The following is a 23,466-nucleotide window of genomic DNA, read 5'->3' on the forward strand; positions in this document are numbered from 1 at the left end:
ATTGTTGAATGACTTGAAAACCTGAGTGCTTTTGAAAATCTTATCATTTCCTTAACTGCCTACAGAGGAGCAGAACTCTTCTGAAGACCCAGTCCCAGCTGTGTGTGTTGTACACTTCTGCAAATTTGGCCCTAAACCTATTACTCTGTTTCTCTCTCTTTCCACTGTTTTTTTTTTTTTTTTTTTTTTGAGCCACGCTCATTTTTCCCATCCCCTGCAGTAATCTTATCTCATTTAGGAGCTGAGCAGCCTCTTTGGATAACAAGCCCCTACTGAAGTCCATGAGAGTTTTATCATTGATTTCAATGGAAGTGAGAGCAGGCCCCAAATGGACTTGATATAAAAATATTCATATAACAGGATACCAACATCCTAGGCTTCAGTTCAGCAAAGTACTTGAGAACATGCTTAACTCCAAGCAAATGAATATTCCCACTGAAGTAAGTGGGACTATGGTCATGCTTAAAGTTAGGCAAATGCTTAACTTTACCCTTGCTAAATTAAGGCCCTCATTATTAGTTTTAGCATTTGCATTCTGGTTCCATTGACATTAGTATTTTGTAGAGTTGTGGCAAACCGTTTTCCAAAGATAAAAATGTTTTGATTCACTGTGGTTATAATCTGCCATTTGCAGGGTCATCTTTCTTGCCAGACTTAATGATCCCTTTAGGGTTATGATTAAGGGTAAACCTTAAAACACTGTTACGTAGGGCACTTGAGACAGACAGGAAGGAAGAAGGAAATGTCTGGGTTATTTTGCTCTGCCAAATATTTGTGGTGAAACATATTGTGAAAGTAAACTGTAATCAGGGTGAACATATCCGAAGTTCTTCAAATATCAGAAATTTACCTTAATTTCTTGACATTTACATTTATTTTTGGGGGGGGAAATCAAGTAAAAGCAGTGTGATATTTTACTGAACAAGGGCGGAGTTTTTTCACCTTACAAACACAAAGATTCCAGTGACGGCAATGGGAATACTTGTGTGAATAAAGTAAGTGGTATTGGGTGCCCCATGTGTTCGATATGATGACACATAGTAATCAAGAGTAGTAGGACATACTGTCATCATGACAGCACAGAAGTGTGTTATGCAAAGAGATTCTGATAAGCAACTGCAAATTCATGTTTTATCTCTTCTGCTCTTGCTGTGTATTCTAAGCATTTCAGCATCCACCGTCAGAACGGATCACCTTATTAGAAACAGAGTGGATCATCTTGACCAAAATTCACCCGTGCGAAGGTGGTAGATGGGCCTTCTCCAGGCCCAAAACCCCACTTAAGTTCTCAAAATAGGCCTCATGCCATCACTGTGTACAGGCGTGAACTTCAAATTAACAGGCTTCATTCTAATTATTTTGCTTACAACTCCACATTTCAATGCTTTCTCTGTTAACACCCCCCCGACACACACACACACTATATATACCAAATACTGAAAGGTGACCAGAAAAGGCATTGGAGATAGTACGCAGTGCAAGAGAGGAAATCAAAACCAGAAATGTGGACTCAGCCGCTGTTGTTCATACTATTCTCACAGACTCAATTAATCTGATTTAGAGAGCCCTTCCTCAGCCACTACTGCTGCTACTGCTATAGCCATGGACAGGGAGACACTTCTCTGAAGAAGAGCATGGTACCATGCTGCTTCAGCAAGGCCAAAATTAAAACACTCATGTTTCAGATGCTTGTATATGTACCAGTGTTTCTGTGGAACTCATTAGATGTTAATTGTTTTAGACAGGATGGATCAGGAAAGGATCTCCTTGCAGCTCTGCTTGCAAATCCCCTACATCCGAATCCAGTTTTTCACTGAAAATGTTAGATCATTTCAGGGAAAGCAGATTAAGGGTTAATTCTGAGGGCTGTTGAAAACTGTTTGGTACAAGAATGCCAGATGAATGGCGTCTCATTCAGCAGTTCTCTTTCACGGCATCGTTTGAATGTTGTCCTCGTGGCTCCCAAATTATATATATAACCCAAAGGCCCAAATTCTGACTTCCCTACAGGACAGCTAAGGAAGAAGAAGGGACTCCAAGCAACTTCTAATTCTCCCTTGCCTGACCCAGGAGGCAGATTCAATTTAGCTACTTGTTCTCCCTGCCTGAAATTCACCCCTGTGCAGAGGGGACCAAGAGCTTAAGCAGGATTAGAATGGTGCATAGTTTTTGTACTGGCTCTGTACACAGGGGTGAATTTCACTCCTGGGCCACATAAAGGAACACACAGAACTCCATCCATCTGGAGGATGGTGTGGATTGCACTCTCAGCAAATTTGCGGATGATACTAAACTGGGAGGAGTGGTAGATACGCTGGAGGGGAGGGATAGGATACAGAAGGACCTAGACAAATTGGAGGATTGGGCCAAAAGAAATCTAATGAGGTTCAATAAGGATAAGTGCAGGGTCCTGCACTTAGGATGGAAGAATCCAATGCACCGCTACAGACTAGGGACCGAATGGCTCGGCAGCAGTTCTGCGGAAAAGGACCTAGGGGTGACAGTAGACGAGAAGCTGGATATGAGTCAGCAGTGTGCCCTTGTTGCCAAGAAGGCCAATGGCATTTTGGGATGTATAAGTAGGGGCATAGCGAGCAGATCGAGGGACGTGATCGTTCCCCTCTATTCGACACTGGTGAGGCCTCATCTGGAGTACTGTGTCCAGTTTTGGGCCCCACACTACAAGAAGGATGTGGATAAATTGGAAAGAGTACAGCGAAGGGCAACAAAAATGATTAGGGGTCTAGAGCACATGACTTATGAGGAGAGGCTGAGGGAGCTGGGATTGTTTAGTCTGCAGAAGAGAAGAATGAGGGGGGATTTGATAGCTGCTTTCAACTACCTGAAAGGGGGTTTCAAAGAGGATGGCTCTAGACTGTTCTCAATGGTAGCAGATGACAGAACGAGGAGTAATGGTCTCAAGTTGCAATGGGGGAGGTTTAGATTGGATATTAGGAAAAACTTTTTCACTAAGAGGGTGGTGAAACACTGGAATGCGTTACCTAGGGAGGTGGTAGAATCTCCTTCCTTAGAGGTTTTTAAGGTCAGGCTTGACAAAGCCCTGGCTGGGATGATTTAACTGGGACTTGGTCCTGCTTTGAGCAGGGGGTTGGACTAGATGACCTTCTGGGGTCCCTTCCAACCCTGATATTCTATGATTCTATGATTCCTTCCAGCCCTGGGAACCAAGAAGGGGTATCTGCGTAGCGCGAGACTGTGTCCATGGTCAACTTCCCCTGTGCATCAGATGTGAAGAAGTGCTGGGAGAGTGCTTCTACAGGTGGTGTTCTACCTTGGCCCTACAGGTGAGCCTGGAAGCATTATGCCTGCTTTTGCCTTGTAACTTCAGCTATCATGCAAGAGAGGGCACTTACTTCTCCTTGTTTTCCCCACTCCCTATTGTGCAATTATGGCTTCTTAAGCCTTAAATGAGACCAAATGTCAGGGGTGAAATCCTGGGCGCACTGAAGTCAATGGCAAAATTCCCATTGACTTCAATGTGGCCAGGGTTTCACCCTATATGTGGAGACTATGTACCTCTGGGTACCTGTTTGTATGTTGGATCCCATTTTTATATATATACATATACATATATATACACACACATACACACATACATATACACACACACATATACATATATATATACACACACACACATATATATTACACACACACACACACCCTCTTTAGAAGTGTTAGGACTGTATTATCTTACACTGTCTCTGTTTATTTCAGTGGGAATGTTATGAGTAACTGCTTCAGTTCAGACAACAGGCTGAATGACTTAGTGGATACCCCAGTGTCCAATGGTATCTAAACTATTTTGACCTCTCTCTAGCACATGCCTGTTTAAAATAATAAAGGATTTTCTTAATGACAATCCCTGTTACAGAGACAATCTGCAGCTCATTTGCTATTCCCTTTTCACTTTATTTTTAATGGGCCCTTAAAACATATTTCCCCTTAAAATTACAACATCCTTTTCAGCCCTTTTTGTTCATAGGACTTGTGTGCTCATAAACAGTTTGAGCATTCCCTTCACACCTGCAATGCACATGTCTGCCTCGGTTAAAGACTCTCCTATCAATCCCTCACTGATAACTAATGAGAACAGTGTTTATACAAAGGCACTTGTCCTTTTCACTGTAATATCATAACAGCATTATTTTTAAAGCAAACATGTTGCAAGTAAAGATGGGCCTGAGCTGCAAAGTTTGGATACAGATTAAAAACTTCCCCACTGTTAATGGGAATCTCTAGTTTTGAATTATGGTGTGTAAACTCCTATTTAGCTGTCTTCAGTAAAGCAATTAATGTACATTTCAAAATAAGACTTTCTATTTACAAGGTACCTTTCCCATGAGTCTCTACAAGCACATTACAAATATTAATTAAGCCTTACAACATCTCTGCCAAGTAAAAATGACTATATCCATATATCCATTTTACAGAGGAGTAAACTGAGACAAAGCAAGATTTCCTGATATACCTAAAGTTTCACAGCAAAAAAGAGCTGAGTGGGAAAAAGAATCCAGGAGCCTTACTTACTCATTCCTTCTTTAACCACCAGAAACTGTCTGCCCCTCAGCATTCCATAGTTTGTTTCTCCTATTTTTGAACAGTAATCCAGTGATAAAGAAAACTCTTATATTGTTCTATATTTATTATGTTGTCTTTTAATTTAGGATTATATATTTTATTTTAAAGTGTGAAACAGATTTAGGTATATAAAATGTAGGCTTCCTTCATATACAGTTCTGCCAATTAAATTCTGACCGGCAACAGCTGTGCAGCAATTTGGGGGGTTATTTCTGGCTTTGCTACTGACATGGGGAGGATGGTATCTAGACCAACAGTTTCAAACTTGGGTGCCTAATGTTAGACACTTATGTGGATTTAGGCAACTAAATAAGTCGTTTTGAGAGTTTTACATATCCACAGCTCCACCTGAAACAATAATAATGCTTTGTCCTACGTGGTACCTTTTATGCCTTTGAGCAACTCAAATGTTTATAGTTCACATGGTCCCTAGTTCTAGCAAGCGCTTTTCTCCCCCACCCCTTGTGCACTCCGTTCAAGGGCCAAGTCAATCACATGCCTTAGGGAAGCACAGGGATTGTTCCTGCCTTGTGACTCATACATGTAAATTGCCCCAAAATTGAGGGCGTGTGGGGTGGGGGTGGTAGCAGGGAGGAGAAGCAGGCTCTGCCATGGCTCTATCCACACACCAGGTAACAGAACTGGCTAGGAGCACTGGGGAATCAGCCTGTATCAATCCAAGGTTTTCCACAGTATTTTCTTGAGGTCCCCTGGGGAAATGAATAGGGCAGAATCTAAACGCCAGTATCTAGTCCTCATAAAATTTACTCTTACAACATCCCTGGGAAGAAACTAAAGTACATATGGGGAAACTGAGGGTCAATAAGATTAAGGCTCTCTCCCATCTGCATACTGGGAACAATGGGGATTACCCCTCTCACAGGCATTTGTGAGGCTTAATTAGCTTGTGTCTGCAAAGTGTTCTGGGAGGCTCAAAAAGGAAGAAAATTTCCATGTAAGTATTCTAACAGAGCAACACGAAGACAAGGCATAAAACTTTTGTAGGGGATCCTGGAAAAAGTGTTCTGAAAATGCTTCCCATTTAATGTAATTTGGTATCCCAAAGGCAAAAGGGTTGCTTTTCAGAAGCATCTTGCTCTTATAATTTTCCCTGGCTGGGATGGTTCAGCAGTGGGGAGCTGAATGATAGACAGTCTTTTGTTTAGTTTCCTCACTCTGGGACGGTTTGTGCCACCCTTACTCATGCGGAGTTGTATCTTACCTCTCAGACAGCCCCCGCCCCTCCGAAATGGATGGAAATACTCAAGGAATAAGATGCTGCACCAGCATGAGTATGGGTATGGGAATCTGGCCCCGGAAAGGCACTCAGATGGCACAGTAATTGATGGCCATGATATAAGAACCTAAATCAAACAGAACCAAATAAAATTAGTGTCAGGAATATTTTCTCAAGTCCCTTCAATTCAAACACTGGTGTAAGGGCTTGGAAATATTTATTTTTGTGCAGAAAGCTTGATTTTCTGGTTAGACAATTAATTCGGCATAGCGCAAAACACTGCTTAATAAATAAATTATAATACAAATATTTGTTTGGTCATCTATACTTTTAACAACGAGAACCAACGGAGACTAAAGTTCAGTTGCAATTTGTTGCAGCTGCTGTGGCAAGGACCCCCTTGGAAATGTAATTTCAAGAGGATTCTTCTTGTTAAAAAGCCATTTCCTTGTGAAGGGGGTTCTGGAAGATAGCAATAGGGAGAGGGGGGGAAAAAAAAGCAAGCACAGAAATTTACAAGCATTCCTGAAAAGCATTTTGAAAGCACTGTATTAATTTAAACAATTGCAGATACATTTTTACCAAGTTAAACAGTTTAACCCTTCCACTAAAACTCTATATTAAAAGTGGATTTTTAAATATAAGTTTTGACAGAACTTTGGCCTCAGTGAACACATTATCCTTAACAAGATGCACATGATGTTGTGTATGCCACCCAGCTCTGCTCTGGAGTTTGCTGGGAGAGAGAATAGCAGCCCACCTTTTTTCCCTGGCCCCTTCCAGAGACATCAGAATGTACTGTTTCCATACAGATACAACTCCCATGTGTTGCCCAGTCCTGGCTCCCTCACAAGAGCTGGCTGAGTTATTTCATGGTGAATAATATTCTTTGAGTCATTCATAAACTGATCCTGATTGCTACTAATTTGTTTGTTATACATAAGTATTCATTCAGTAGTCTGGATGAACAATTTCAGCTCCATTAGCTGATCACAAACTGTTTACTTCATTCTGCACCATGTGTTTGGTTACGTAAAACTCATAGTATCATTCCTGCGCCCTGACTGGGTGATAAACTGAAGAGAAAGAATGACAAAACTCCAATACGAGAGAGACCAGATGGGTGAGGTAATATATTTTATTGCACCAACTTCTGTTGGTGAGAGAGACAAGCTTTCAAGTTTACACAGACCTCAAGAACAGCTCTGTGTAAGTTTGAAAGCTTGTCTCGATCACCAACAGAAGTTGGTCCAATAAAAAAAAATATTAGCTCTCACCATATCTCTAATATCCTGGGACCCACACAGCTTCACCAACACTGCATACCACTCCAATATGGCTTTTCAGACTGTCTGTGCTAAAATGTGGAAACGTCTAGGATTCCAGAGTAATTGCTACCTCTACTTAGTGGCCAACCACATATTCACAAATAACTAATATGACCTCACGTAAAGCAGTACAATGAAGTTGGTCTGTTTACTTCTGAATGACCTTGTTTAATATTATTTATCTCTACCAATACTACCTTCTTTCTCCTGCAAGAGGCCTGCCTCCCATGTATGTCACCCTATAACCATGCCCCAGATACATAATTGGGGTGAATGTATTTTCTGACCCAAGACAGAAACCTCTTCCACTGGTGAAGGACACAGCTCCCATGTGGGTTACCTCCTTTGCAATGCACAATTTACTCTTCCCCTCTCTAAGTCACTTCAGTGTACTCCCTTCCGTACATGAGACAAGCATCCTTCCTTGCAAGATCCCCCTATTCAAGAGACAACTCTCTCCTCACTCCATGAGCTATCATCTCCCCTCTGAGAGATGGATGGGGCACTGACTCTTCATCTGAAGGAAATGCATGTGAATGACCTCCCAAAACCTAACCCCTTTGTCCCATTGGAAAGAAGGCAGAATCCTCTATCTGATCATTTACACTTCCACGAGAAGGAGAACCAGGAGGAGAGTAAACTCACCGTCCTGTCCTCAGAGCCACTCCCCCTAAAGAAGACTGGACTGACACCAGATTCTCTCCATCTGATCCTACTCTCTCATGAAGAGAAGCAGTCTGTAGAGAGGTGGGTGAGGAGGTAACAGCAGATTTACCAAGCCTGATTCTACCCATTATGAAGAGAGGAAACATGATGATCTTGGCTCAATATTTACTCCATGGAGTCTTCCCCCCACATGAAGAGAAGTGGGAGGGAAACTAGCTTTTCTAATAACATGCCTTTCACCACTCTGTCAAGAGAAAATGTGAGAGCCTCTTCATTTCCCTATCCCCATAATGAAGAGAAGCTGGATAGAAACTGGCATGTTCTCCCCAATCTTCAACCCAGAAGAGGAGAAGACAAGCGGCAGATGAGATTTGTGCAGTCCGTTCGATCCCTACTGGGACAGAGGCTTGTAAGACAGCTTCATTTAGCCTGATCTGCAGCTTCTTCTGAAGTAGAAATTGAGGGAAAAGATCTCCTAAACTCATCTTTGCTTCTCTGTTGTAAAAGAAACTGTTTTTTTTAAACACCAATCTGTAAATATTTTTGGACTGAGCTCAGATAACAAAACAGAACAAATAAAAGAACCCCAACATATTCTACATGAACACATATGAGATAAGAAAACTACAAGAGAAAGTAGCCAGAGCATACCTGTTGCTCTAGAAGGATAAGGTGGATACAATTTTCAAAAGCATCTGAATTATTTAGGAGCCTAAGTCTCATTATCAGAAGTGACTTAGCATTTAGGAGCTAAAGCCTTACTGGCAATCATTTGAAAATGGGATTTTGGCTTCTAGGTCACTTAGGCACTTTTGAAAATGTTTGCATTGCAGCTATCCAAACTGTACCGATCTAGATTAGCTTTGACATATGGTTTCAGAGTAGTTGTGTTATGCATATTTTTATTTGGTTTTAATATGATTTCTCATGCTCTTCCTAATTAATCTTGTTTTACTGCAACCCATGTAGTTTTAGTTTCTTTGGGAATTTCATTAAACTGAACAGAATCGGGGAAACCGTCAAAGTCTAACATGATGTATTAAAAGAAGGGTGTCTGGAGACTACCCTGCTCAGAATTTTGTGTCAAAAAGAGATCATCTAAGGAATCTTTTCCCATAAGGTTTGTTACTTCCAGGGTTGTGGTCCTAATGATATACAGGAAACATCATGGATGAATATGAGGTTTTAGGGATGTAAGCTGGCTACTGCAGTTCAGAGTATGTATATGTGTATATGTATATATATATACATACACACACACAAACCCACCCCCCGCTGGTATTCTTTATCATTCCATTTAAAAATATCCCTACTTAAAAAAAAGTCAAAATGTCAGTTCGGCAGTCACAAGCCCTGCAGACGACTGCTCATTCAATGCAAACTTTATAAAGTGCATGGAACTGAAGCCTATACTTTCATTCACTGGACTGATGTGTCTACTTGTAAAAACATACACAGCCTGGTTAACACTTACATTATGTGGAGAGAATGAAGCAGAGTTCCTGTGGAGTTGAGTAACACCTCATACCCTGAGCATTTGCAGAACAGTCCACCTTTGTCATGTGCTAAAATGTATTAAAAGTTGTACTATTTGCACTACATATGTGCAAAGTGCAGTTTTCAAAGATTATTAACTGTCATATGAACACTATCATATCAAAGACTGAAGGCAAATCCCATGGGACTGAAGCAAGTGCTTAAGTGATTTCTTGACAAAGGGCTTAAACAATGTTATCTTCCTTTCCTCCAGTCTTTACTGATAGGAAGTCCAAAGCAGTTAAATGAGGAAGCTTTTTATTTTCATTCATGATTTTAGATATGCTCATTTCAGAATCAATGACTTCTGTGTCTATTTGCCCAAAGGAACTAATAAATCATAGATGGGTATGGGGCTTGCCACAAGAACAATGATTATTGTGAGAATCATAACTATGAAATCACTGTTGATTTGTACTTCGGCCATTTGGTATAGTTGTATATGTCCATTTATGTCTCCTTCCCCAAGGTAGAATGTAAGGACACATTGTGTATTTGTAACATGAATTTTTGTAGCTCGTTCTAGAGCTCTGTGGAATTTTCACTGTGAAGCTGAAAACCTGAAATTCCATTGTTTTCAAGTTTCATTTTGAAATTGAAAACTGCTCTGTTTTCATGAAATTTTGAGGGAAAGTGGATCTTCATTTGCAGCAAAGAGAGAACATTTAGGGCTGTCAAGTGATTAAAAAAAATTCTGATTAATTGCACGGTTAAACAATAGAATACCATTTATTTAAATATTTTTGATGCTTTCTACATTTTCAAATGTAGTAATTTCAATTACAACACAGAATATAAAATGTAAGGTGCTCACTTTATATTTATTACAAATATTTGCACTGTAAAAAACAAAGTTGAACTTACAAATGTAGAATTATGTACAAAAAACCTGCATTAAAAATAAAACTATGTAAAACTTTAGAACCTACAAGTCCACTCACTCCTACTTCAGCCAAATCGCTCAGACAAACAAGTTCGGTTACAATTTACAGGAAATAATGCTGCCCACGTCTTGTTTACAATGTCACCTGAAAGTGAGAATAGGTGTTCACATGGCACTGTTGTAGCTGGCATCGCAAGATATTTACGTGCCTGATCACTAAAGATTCATATGTCCCTTCATGCTTCAACCGCCACTCCAGAAGACATGCGTCCATGTCGATGATGGGTTCTGCTCGAGAACGATCCAAAGCAGAGCAGACTGACGCATGTTCATTTTCATCATCTGAATCAGATGCCACCAGCAGAAGGTTGATTTTCTTTTCTGTTAGTTCGGGCTCTGTAGTTTCCATATCGGAGTGTTGCTCTTTTAAGACATCTGAAAGCATTCTCCACACCTCGTCCCTCTCAGATTTTGGAAGGCACTTCAGATTCTTAAGCCTTGAGTCAAGTGCTGTATCTATCCTTAGAAATCTCACATTGGTACCTTCTTTGCATTTTGTTAAATCTTCTATGAAAGTCTTCTTAAAAAGTGTGCTGGGTCATCATTCAAGACTGCTATAACATGAAGTATATGGCAGAATGTGGGTAAAAAAAAAAAAAGAACAGGAGACTACAATTCGCCCCCAAAGAATTCAGTCACAAATGTAATTAACACTATTTTTTTTTTAACAAGCATCATCAGCGTGGAAGCATGTCCTCTGGAATAGTGGCCAAAGCATGAAGGGACATATGAATATTTAGCATATCTGACATGTAAATACCTTGCAATGCTGGCTACAAAAGTGCCGTGTGAGCCTGTTCTCACTTTCGGGTGACATTGTAAATAAGAAGCAGTCAGCAGTATCTCCTGTAAATGTAAACAAACTTGTTTGTTTTAGCAATTAGCTGAACAAGAAGTAGGACTGAGTGGACTTATAGGCGCTAAAGTTTTACATTGTGTTGTTTTTGAGTGCAGTTATGTATAACTTACAAACGTAGATTTTTGTTGTTACTTTCACGATGACGAGACTGCACTACAGTACTTGTATGAGGGGAATTGAAAAATACTATTTCTTTTTATTACAAATATTTGCACTGTAAAAGTGATAAACAAAAATATAAAGTAAGCACTGTACACTTTGTATTCTGTGTTGTAATAGACATCAACATATTTGAAAATGTAGAATATCCAAAAATATTTAATACACTTCAGTTGGTATTCTATTGTTTAACTGTGCGATTAATCACAATTCATTTTTTTAAATTGCAGTTCATTTTTTTGAGTTAATCGTGTAAGTAAATTGCAATCAACAGACCTAATAAAATTTTGTTCAAAGCAGGTGTCATTGAGGAAAATTAAGCCAATTTTTGATCAAGGATGGATCTGCAATGAAGACATGAAACTTCATGTTTTCACTGTAAAAGTTAAAGGCAAATTTTGCAGACAAATCACCACCTGGAACAAAATTATGAAAGTTTTCCTCCTAAGAACTTTGGCTGCTGTGTGGGGCTCTCCATGTCACTGGAGTCACAGCTCAGTGAAGCTAGCTTCAATTGATGGGTGCCAAAGGCACAATCTAGCCCTCAAAGAATTTTCAAAGGACCCCATGAGGCTTTAAGATTAACAGTTTAAATGTACACAGGACTTTACTTTCTTCGATAGTTCCTTTCATGCTTAAGGATCCTTAGACAATTTACAATCTCTACACATCTGACACTTCTGCCATGGACATGAAGCACAGTGTTAAGCATGTAAAGCATCAACCAAATGGTACACTTACTGTGGGATCAGGAAAGTTTGGTGAAGGTCACCAGGGCAAAGCCTACTTACAAAGAGTGCCCTGGGATCTGGCCAGAGATCTTTAATGTCCACACAGAGGAGGCCAGGCCTCTGCCTTTAAAAAAAAAAATCTTTTGGATAAAACCTTAATTCTTGATGTGGCAAAGCTTAAAACAATAAAGGGACACATGAAAAAACAAACTCAGGAACTGGTTTCAAGGGGCCCCCTTTGGGCAGAATTAAATACCTACTGTACTATATGTCCTGGGATGCATAGTTGTAAGGCAGTCAGTAATAAGACCCAGAATGCTTAATCAACTAAACAGAATATGATAGAGATGTAGCATACGGACAACAGACACAAATGCTTAGTTTTATCTAAAATTAAAACTGCACATCATTCGCACATACAAAGCTTCAGTTTAACTGAGCTCGGTAGGTGCTAAAAAACCATTTTCAGAGGGAAAAAATGTTATTAAACGCTTTCTCCACCATTTGTCTGTGTAGTCTACTGAGACTGTTAGATCTTCAGGATAGGGATAGCCTTTGATATGTGTTTATACAGCTTCTAGCACAGTGGCACTCCAATTTCAGCTGAAGGCCTCTAGATGCTACTGTTATATGAACAGTCATAAATTGTAATAAATATAAATAATTTAGAGGAAGAACTCCCATAAAATAGTAAGATGTTAAGAAAAAACATTAAAGTGGACTCAAAGTGAGACATTGAAAGGAAATAATTCCTGCCCAGTTCTCTAACAGGAAAAGAAAGAAAGTTTCCTCAGCCACTTAACAAGATTGCTAACAATCTAAGTGTTCAGATTCCAGACAGCTAAAGAGGAGGGCAAATAATAATTTCTTTGGTGGCCTTTATAGATGCTAGCAATTCTGGTTACTTACATAAAATTATTGTGGCTGGATATAGTTCTGGGTACTGTAGTTAAATTATTCTTGATCCTGTGGTTAAATAATTGGTGCTGTCTTGCTTGTTAGCAATTCAAGAGACTGTGGTTACATTTTTGGTGTGTTTGGTACCTTTTATTGCTGTGTTCTTAGGATACTGTGGTCAATTACTGAATCTCATGCTGTTTTACTTGCCTGCTACTAAAAAAAAAATCTCATCTTAGCATTTTCTAGGATGTCACAGTGTTAATCCTGGTAATTATGTCCAGTTGGGAAACACTAGTATGTAAATGAGCTGGTGAATATTAGAGGTGTGCAAAGCTCTGCCATTTTGATTCAGCTCACATAATGCTTATAGTCGAAACACACACAAAAAACCCACCATCTGAACTCAAAGGTTTGCTTGGTTTCAACCTCTTCTCCACTTTCCTTGCCTGTTTCTCCCTTAACTAGCCTTTTTTACCCTCTCAGTTTCTCAGTTGCTCTTTCCTCTAACCTCTTAACCCCTTGTTCTTTTCTCTTCCCCAGCTCAGAGCTATTGCCCACTCCCTCAACAACTCACACCACCACCACGAAAGGTTAGGTCCATTGAAGAACGGCGATCCAGTTCAGCTTCTCAGCATCTGCTCTTTTGGCCATCTGCAGTGGGGAAAGTGACTGGACTTGGTAGAAGTAGGAAGGAAGGAGGGACCTGTAGCTGGGGTTAGGGAAAAGTTGGGGGGGGGGGCTACTAAGACCTATGCATTAGTAAAGGAAAGTAGTTGGAGCTAGTAGGTGGATAGAGCACAGCAGAGAGGATAGAGTCAGAAGACGGGAAGGACCTTTACCTACAGTAGAGGGTAGTACTCAGCAAGGCTGAAGCACAGAGAATGGAGAGTCTCCAGGAAACAGAGGGGTAAATGCAAATTGTGGTGAAGTGAGGTATGGAGGCAGCATACAAATAGTCTCACTGAATTCAAGGGAATCTTCATTACTTTCAACCAGGAGTAAGAATTTTGCCCATAAAAGTGATAATTTTAGAACAGTGGGGGACAAAGGAAAGCTTGCCCGGCCACTGTGTAAACTACGCATGATACGTGGCTAGAAAAATTCAATTGGCAGTGCTGCTAATCTGGTATTTTTCATTAACCTTAAATGGTTTCTTTGTTTTGTTTTTAAAGATTCTAAATCCATAATCATTCTCTCAAGAAGCCAAAATAGTAGCTGTTCCTAGAATTCACACATCTAAATCAAAATTAAAAAGAAAAGCGAGAGGAGGTGATGGCATGTCACAAGGCCCTCTTAGAATAGCACATTCTTACACTATTCCTGCTCAGGAAAAGAGTCCATTGATTTCACTGAGCCTCATGGAGCAGCAACTAACCTGGGGCCTGATTCTGCCACCTTTCCTTGTGGGATTACTTATGCGAGTCAGTAACACAGAATCAGGCCCTTACTGAGTAAATGGAGGCGCGTATGGCCCCATAGGTGTATATATTTTCCCTAGTGTGACTGCTAGTACATTTTACATTTTTGTGGAAGTGGATAAACAACCATAAAATGAGAAGGAGTGACAGGGATGAAGGGACAGCCAAAATCCAAATAATTTAGCAATTCTATGAATACTTGCTCTTGGCTATTGAAAAACTGCTAAATTATGTTATGGCTATTTTTAAAGAAATAATGCTTATTGTATAGGCATAATTGTGTTCAAGTAGTATTCAAAATCGTATTCCTCCTGATTGCCCCTGTATGCGTATGTCTACACTGGAGTAAAAGACCTGAGGCATACCCAGGACTGGCCTGGGTCAGCTGACGTGGGCTCTCAGGGCTGCGCCGTGCAGGATAAAAATTGCTGAGGTGTCTCAGGCTGGAGCCCAGACTCTGGGATCCTCCTCGTTCCTGGGGTCCAGAGCAAGAGATCTAGCCGAGCCCGAACATCTATACCGCAATTTTACAGCCCCACAGCCGAAGCCCTGCAAGCCCAAGTCAGCGGACCCAGGCCAGCTGTAGGTATTTAGTTGCTGCATAAATGTAATCCGAGACCAGATTCTGCTTGCCTTACTCATACAAATACTCCCATGGACTTCAATAGGAGCTTTGCCTGAGAAAGATGTGCAAGATCATCCCTTTCGAAATGAAAGCATTATGAAGTGTCAATTGCTAGAGAAAACATATCAATATTCCAGAGAAATCATGAATTAATACATCCATTTCTTTAATTGACTAAATTAGAGTCAACCGTAATCTTGATGTCGCAGATCATCATAGGATGTAAATAAATGTAAGAAATGCACCAACAGCATACTGGTCTAACACAAAACCACATACCCACCCACAAACAACTAATTGTTGGCTATCGTTCTCTTGTTCAGCATGAACCAAATTCTTTGCTGGAAGAGTTCTGTTGACTTCAGTTTAGCTCTGAAGGTAAATTTTATTAGTTTTTTTTTTCCACTTTATGCCCTAATTATTAGGGAAGCCATTTTCTATTTCTACGTAAAATAGAAGTCTCAACATTTTATTTCTTTGGTATTAAAAAGGTACTGCTATTTTTATCAGACTAACAATCCCGCTATGGAAAAAACATCAGCGAGAAAGATGTAGGAAGCGATGCTCTTTTAACATACATATCAAGTTCCCACTATAATGTCCGATTGTCTAAACAAATCAAGGAAGAGTACTAATTTAATAAAGCTCTATTTTATGAAAATTATTAAAATGTCTTAATTGGTTTGTGATATACGATACCACTGTTTAGAAATTCAGCAGCTTACCAACTCTGAAACCATACATGTCAACAAAAAATTATCATGACAAGATTCGTTTTTTTTTTTACTGAAGTGTTGTGTTAATTATCTTAAAGAATGAGAGAAAAATAATGTCTAAGAATTATTGGTTGTAAATCTCAGCTATTTTCATGGCTATCCAACCCCACACCTAACGATGTAGCCACAAATGAAGATGAAGCTTCATTAATGAGAAAAATATAATGAATACATTACCCTCTCAACAGGAGCCAATCCTGTATTCCCTGCTCAGGATAAACAGCCATTGATTCTAATGGGAGTTTTTCCTGAGTAAAGAGTGCAGGAATGGGGCTCCTTGAGCTAAATCTTGTTTGCCTTTCTCAGCCATGTAATCCATTAAATATTGACACTATTCACACGAGTAAACTGAGCAGGATTTGGCTGAAGTGATATTTGTAGTGCAAATTATATGAATACAGGATCTGTAACCTAAGTGGCATCTTCTTTCCCACTAAGGACATTTATAATTATATACAGATGTCTCAGTGTGCTTTGCAGTAGAGCATCACTAATTCGTGCTAGTGAGTGAGAGCCATTATAAATTAATGAATAGTTCAAATTAGCAAATAAGGGCCCACTCCTGCAAATCTTACTCCTGAGTAGTTCCACTGACTTCACTGGGATTAAGTGAATTGCATCAACATCATGTCTTTAGCGCTAAAGACATCTTATCCTGAATAAGGATGGCCATGTTAATACCAAATAGCCAGATTCTGTCTTCCATACTCTTGTTTTATAGTACATTACTGTGGGAGCAGCAGCACAGAAATTAAGGGACTGCTCAGAGAGCAAGATATTATGGGGTGCGAGAATGGGTGGCAAAATTTGACTTTGTGATTAAACACAGTGAAGAAAGCAAGGCGAATGAATAAAAATGTACATTGCTCCTTTATTTTGTCAATGGCGAGTTATAAGTCATACTCCATTGTTTCCTAGTAAATGTAAAAGTAGTAAAAGAATGCAATAATCTTAGTAATATGAGACTTTGCTACAGCACCTGCTATTAAACTTTTGCTCAGAGGTAAGGAATTCTGTGTGAATTATAAAACAATTGTGGGGTCTGAGAAGAGAAGCTACAGAGATTCAAAAATCATATAATTAGCTTAAAATAAAACCCTAATCACATATTGCTAGTTTTGCATGCACTCAGAACAAAATAGCTACATCCAATTATTAGGAAGCTGCAGTGAAATAATTCAGTGAATTCAATGAATCACTTGAATTTGCAGCTTCTTCCTTGCTTTAAAGAAAGATGTGAACAGGACAGAGACCCTTCAGCACTGGAAAGGAAACATACTGAGTGCCTGAATGTTGGCAGCTCCCTTGCCGCAACACTGTCTGTTGCTTATGAAAAGCAGCTGTATCTGGAGGTGCTACTAGTGTCTGATTGTATGAAAACCAATATTTTCGAAAGCAGAATAATGCATGCTCTAGCTATGTCATTTATACAATCACTATAATGTGCCATTCAAGTGGAGACCTAAGAGATGATAGAGGACTGATGACTTAAAACGCTACTTTATCATTTGCCTTCCAGGAAACATGAATGCAGAAATGTTTCAGTCAGATGTGTGTGTGTGTATATATATATATATATATATATATATAATCTCCAAAGCAGGGGGAGGAAGGAGTTGTTGTTCACAGCCAAATCAGGTTCCCTTCTTACTTCTATAACTGTAACTCCTTTTTATTTCAGCTCAACTTTGCCCTCCCCATCCTGACGGCTGTCATTCTGACCTAGCATGGCCATGACCAAAGAAAACATCTGCAAACATTGTTGGGTGTCCCAGAGTGAAATATGCAAACCTTTTCCTACTTCACTCTCAGCACAAAACTATGCGCACGAATTTTGCTAAAATATTAGACTAGCAAGCCTTCTGACCCTCATTAGTACACTTTCACACAAGAGAATTTCTCCTGCTCAATCTCCTACTTGTGATTTTTATGAAGGGTTTCATTTTATCACTAGCAACATCCTTTTCACTTTGAGCTCTAATTTGACATCCGTTCAAACTTGACTAACTAAAATAAATAGCAAGCAGCTACATCCTTTATTCATTAAATCATTTTATTATTATTATTATTATTAATAATGGTTTTATTTCCAGCCGTCTTTATGAGCAAATCCAGCAGAGAAATGCACAAGGCAATCGTTTAAGATTACTGACTCCCTCAGTCAATTTGATACTTTATTTTTCTTAAGGTTTAAAACCGTATCAATCCCCCTTACATCTACTCCTCTAAAAACAGTGTTGTCTTTGAGAGTCTTGGAGAAGTGAATTCATTTCATTTTGGAAGGAAAGCTCTGTCAAGAAGAGAGGGACTACAAATCTGACTTTTTTAAATATAATAAAGTTGAATTTTAGACCTATGTGAAGTAGGGAGGGAGAGAGATCACATAAAAAATCATCATTTACACATTAGGGAGAGAAAAAGAGAGATGTGTATATGAATTGTGTCCTACCTCTCCTTGCCGATGATGGTGCTTTGGAGGTTTTCCCATCTGCCCTTGGATTTTGCCCTTCTTACTGCTCCCAAGTGCCAGTCCCTGGTGGATGCCTGCAGATCTGTTGGTTGCCTGCGTTGGAGCCTCCCCCATCAGGGTGGACTTGATCGAGTTCACCTTGGAGCTGGAGCTGTCTAGCTGGGAGCTCTCCACCATCAGGATCACGGCTAGTAAGAGGAGACAGCAGGAGCACTTATTCCATATCAGCAGCATCATCTCCCCCTCCCCACCAAAAAAGGGATTTAAAAAACAGCAGAGGGATAAAAAGAAAAAAAAATTCTCCCAAAGTTTGTTAACAAAACAACTCAATAGATTTCAATGCCACATGCTCAGGAAACCGCTGTCCTGGGAGAGACAGGAAAAAGAATCCCCTAAAAAAAGTACAGTCTAAAAGAAATGAGCAACATTCAGATCAAGTGAAGTGACGGCTTTTTTCTCCAGATTCTTGAGAAGTTCAGGAAATTTTTTAGTGACTGGGAGCAATAAACTGAGGCAATTGCACCCAGGAAAGCTTCCCACCAGTGGAGTCACCCTGCAGGTTTGCTCAAACTTCAGACGAAGAGTCAGTTACTTATTTCCCCCCACTCCTCCTCTCTTGCTACACAAGTCAGCAGGGAGAAAACTCAAACCAGATCCAATCCAAGCAGCACTGTCAAGGGCTGGGATTAGTTTTGTTTCTCTCTCTCCCTCCTTTTTATTCCCCTCCCTTCTTCTTTCTTTCTTTTGCCTCAGTCTCTGTAGCCAGTGTTTGTGAAAAGGACACGTTCTCCTCCTACAGACTAGCTGGTGCTGGGGTGAGGGGCTCCAGGCATCCGGCAGACAAGGCGAGTCCTGGGGACTGAAGACCTGGAGTAAGGATCACACAGGCAGAAACAGACAGACATCTAGACAAACTCACTGACAAACTCCTTAGCACAGATCTCTACACACACTCACTGTTCTCTGACAGTCTCTCACTTTGCTCTCGTCTCCCACTGCCCCCTTTACTTTTTATAGCTTTCCACAATGGATTTCTCTTTCCTCCGCCCCCAGTTCAGAGTGACAAAGAGTGAAACTGACTCTTCTCATCCCCCCCTTGCACCCACCTTCCCAACAGCAGATCTTTCTTCCCATTTTGGCTGGGAGACGGAAGTATCCCCTGTCTTTAGGAACACAGGGGCTGTGTCCCCCTGAGTGACCAGCACACCTCCTGAACACATGTACACACACACAGTGTTTCAGGGATCAGCATACTCGAGGACACATATCCCTTTTCACTGGACTATCTGTAAGGCTCAGATGTTGGCACCCAGGCATGGTGTCAGAATGAAATCAGGAATTTCAATGAAGTCCATGATGAGTTTGTGCTGCAGTGGTGGCTCCTTCCTGCAGGTTTGGGCCTAGCTCCATAGGCACTGGAGACAGATGAGGGGGCAAGGGGCCATGCGCCCCACTTTTAAAAACCTGGACAAGAAAAAAAAATTATATATAAGGGCAGCGTGGTCCAGCCAGCCAGCCCGCACCCAGGTCCTACTGGGTGTAACATGCTGGCCATGTCCTGCTCTGCACTGTGCAGCAGAACTCAACTGCCAGCAGCTGGAACTGCAGAAGTAGCTCCTCTTGGCACCAGGGACCGGCCAGGTCTGGGATACGGGATGGACCAGTTACTTGAGGTCTTGTTCTTGCTGGTAAGGAGCTGTAGGGAAGATGGGCTAGGGCTCCAGCAGGGTCAGGCTGGTGGGAGAGGCTCCCTCAAGGGCTCCGGGAGGGTCACTGGGTGACGATTCTGTGACTTCCTCCTCCCACCTCTGCTGTGAAATTTACTAAAAATAAATAAATAAATAAATAGTAGCTTTAATTATCTAGGATGAGAGTAAAAGTTGGATCCTGCCAGAAAATGGTGCACTCTGCTAGATCCTGCCAATGTCTATACCCAGGCCCCCAAAATTCCACTGCCTAAATAAAAAATGTCCAATCATTAGTAGTGTGCAGAAAAATTCCACAATGAGACATCTTGGCACTGTAGCTCCACAAAAACACAGATCCAGGACATGAATCCTTCTGTATCCCACCAATTTTTGTGCCCAAGCCTCTAAATTCCATTATCCAAATAAAGAACACATCCAACTACTTTCAGTATATCAAAAAAAGTCCTGAATACAGCACATCTTGGTACTGCAGTGCCACAAACTTCTGGATCTGGGATGTGGATTCCAGTAATTTTGGCATGCCGCTTTTCCAAATCCCACCACCTAAGAACCCATCCAACTGCTACCAGTGTGCTAAAAAAAAAGGTGCATGGCACATCTCAGCACTGCAAACAACCGGAGACAGGCAATGGAACTGGGGATTTGGGTGCAAAAATCAGCAAGATCTGGCAGGATCTGTCTATATCTGGCTTTTACCTATTAACTGCAAGGGACTCACTGCAAAAGGCTCACCCTGGGTCAGTGTCTGTACTGCTGCAGACTAGTTACAAACCCTTGATTCCTTAGTATGTATGTATGTATAGTGAGTGACAGGAGGGGAGAGAACAGTTTTTCTTATAAGTTGCTTATTTACACACTTAAGTGTAAGCAACAACATTTTGGGAGGTGAGGAGTTCAGTAACTGGGTCTTCACGGGTTCTTTTCCTTCCACAGGGCTACTCATCTGAAATAGAATCAATCATTTCCACTTATTATAGCCCTTTACATGGGTAAGAGGGAGGAATAAATTAAACTTCATTTCCCTTTTCCCTGTTAAATCAGCAGTTGTGTGAGAGGAAATCACTTAGGCATGCACGGAGGAGGGAGGGCAGAGAGACGAAAGCCCCTTGAACCAGCATCCCTTATTCTTCTGATTCTGTGAGCTCTCTTGCCTGGCTGCGAAGCTGTGGCTAGATACTTTTTAAGGAGATAAGGAGCTGTGTCTCCAGCAATGACCTCATATGAAACATTGCCTTTTACAGTCTTTTAAAAGAACACAGAGGACTGTTTCTGTCAACGTGTCCCAATTTTAGGCTTTGTGGTAATCTAGAAGGAGCTCCTGGTAATGGGGAAGTGAACCTATAAAAACTTCAACTCAAGCCTTTGATATTTTTTTTTAAAACCCAATTTTACATGGAGGAATTCTTTAAAATCTCTTTTTTCTTATCCAAAGAGGTTATCAGCTTCAGTACTCATTTTTAGTATGGATGGATTTAAAATTAGTTTCATTTCTCAGAAGTGGCAGATCAACTATAGAGCTTGGATCTTAAATCCATAGGGTCCTAAAATAAATTGTGTTGAGTAGTTTAGAGTCTGATTTCAGGGTCAGATAAGTCCTTGTTTTAAAGATGAAATTGACTTTATTATGGTCAGTACAAAGGTTTATAAGTTTCACATTTTTCCTATCCTAGCCTTTGAGCAGAGAGGGAATGAATGTGAAATGAAACTTCATTAACAATCTGACAGTTTTTCTTGCTAACAGCTTTTGTCTTTTGCCCCTTTGTGGAGCCAGGATCAGGTTAGGAAATGAAGGATGGTTTTTGCATTTGCATCTGTGTATAATCATGGAAGGCATTTCTACAGGAAAGTGCTTTGAAATTTCCTTAGGAAGGAGAAAATCATCTCCCCCACCCCACCCCCCCCCGCTTTTGTTCACACACCTTTCCCCCATGTGATCTGGTTCATCGGAAACCTGTGAGAGAAAGCAAGGGCAATCATCTACCAGAGCAAAAGCAAAAGGCTACTTCTCATCAGGGGACTCATTCAGTTCACATATGGATGAGCCTTTCACTTATACCACCACCAGTTTGACTGGGAACCGGGTGGCAATTTAATGTGTTGAAAAGATCCTTCTCCGTAATAATTTTAAATCACTTAAACTTCACAGAAAACTAGTGAAGTGAGATCTGAACAGACTGCACACAGAAAGATCCCTACAACACTGCCAGGTAGAAACACCCAATCAGCTCTGATACCCCTGGAGGCACACACACAGGCACACCAGCCACCAAATTCAAACATAAATCGCACTGAGATGGACAGACACGCAGCTCACTAGTTTATCACTGCAGTGAGAGACGTCCTGCGTTTCTTTCCTGTAGTCAGAAGAGTCCTCAAACGAGTGTGCCAGGAGCTGAGGTATTACAGAGAACTACTACCATGGAAATCACATCTCTTTCCAGTCTTCACAGTGGATTTCACAAAGCAGCCTTCCCTTAGCCTCAGTGTGCAGCGCTCACTGGCTTGTGATAAAGGAGCAGAAGGATCAAGTGGCGAGGTTTTGCAGGCTCTGCTTCCCATCTCAGTTATCACTCCCCCATGGTATACAAGATCAGTTTAGTACTCTGCTTAGGTAAACAAACCTTGTCCCCCCTTACTTAAATTGATGGCACAACTTCTACCAGATTTTTGGCTTATTGATCAGAAAGCTGTGGGTGATTATACTAGACAGCTATGTGGGAGGGAAAATGTGATCCTTCATTGACAGTTTAATTATTTCATAAGTACCTTTAGGGACAGTGTCTCCTCTATGCTTTGTATAACTAGGAACACACTGCAAGCACTCAATAAGAGTCAGAACCTTCTCCCATTGAAGTACATGTGAGTTTGCCTGCTAACTTCGGAGGGAAGAGATGAGGCCCTACAAGAATTTATTGGGACTGTGGATCTGGTTCTGTTGTCCTCAATTAGGAAACATTCCCACTGACTTCAACCTGATTTTTTGGCTGAGCTAGGGCAGCAGGATCAAACCCCATATTAACACTCACTAATATTTATGTTTTTAAAAATACATTTTCCATTTATTTGAAGTAAAGATCAACAGAAATAGACAAATCAATGATGAGCAAGTCTGTTTGGGATATTGCTTCTTATGGGATTATAAAACAGTGGCTGAGAGAGAGAAATACAGAGAGTCCATGAAAATAAAAGCTACAATCTAATGACCTGTTCCAAGTAACAACAGCTCTCACTGAAATCAGTGGCCATTGAGGGTGCTGAACATCTCAGAGGAGGCACTGAGCACCTAGCTGGATTGCACTCTAAATCTGATGATTTGTCCTTAAATTAAAAAAAAAAAAAGGCATATATCATGTACATAGCCTGAACACAAACCACGGGACAAAATTCCCAGTAGCTTCTATGCCCCTGGGTATAGGTTCAAAGGAGAGAGAAAAATGTGGGGGTCCAAAGGTGATATAATAGATAGTAGAATGGTAATAGGATGTATTTGGTGGAGTTCAATGGAGG

At 40.6% G+C, this 23,466-nt stretch overlaps 1 protein-coding gene across 2 annotated transcripts in view; it reads right to left on the reverse strand.

Annotated features, from left to right (window-relative positions):
* DKK2 (dickkopf WNT signaling pathway inhibitor 2) overlaps positions 1 to 23,466 on the reverse strand; it is a 66,521-nt gene that overhangs the window by 42,337 nt on the left and 718 nt on the right. Inside the window, exon 2 of one of the 2 annotated variants that reach the window (XM_043545648.1) lies at positions 18,230 to 18,438. In XM_043545648.1, the coding sequence (XP_043401583.1) occupies positions 18,230 to 18,438 (209 nt within the window). Of the gene's footprint in view, positions 1 to 18,229; positions 19,709 to 23,466 lie in introns of those variants that run through there. The other variant, XM_007054398.4, reaches the window with a different exon arrangement.

The sequence above is a fragment of the Chelonia mydas genome, chromosome 4, assembly GCF_015237465.2.
Source record: "Chelonia mydas isolate rCheMyd1 chromosome 4, rCheMyd1.pri.v2, whole genome shotgun sequence".
Classification (NCBI taxonomy): Eukaryota; Metazoa; Chordata; order Testudines; family Cheloniidae; genus Chelonia; species Chelonia mydas.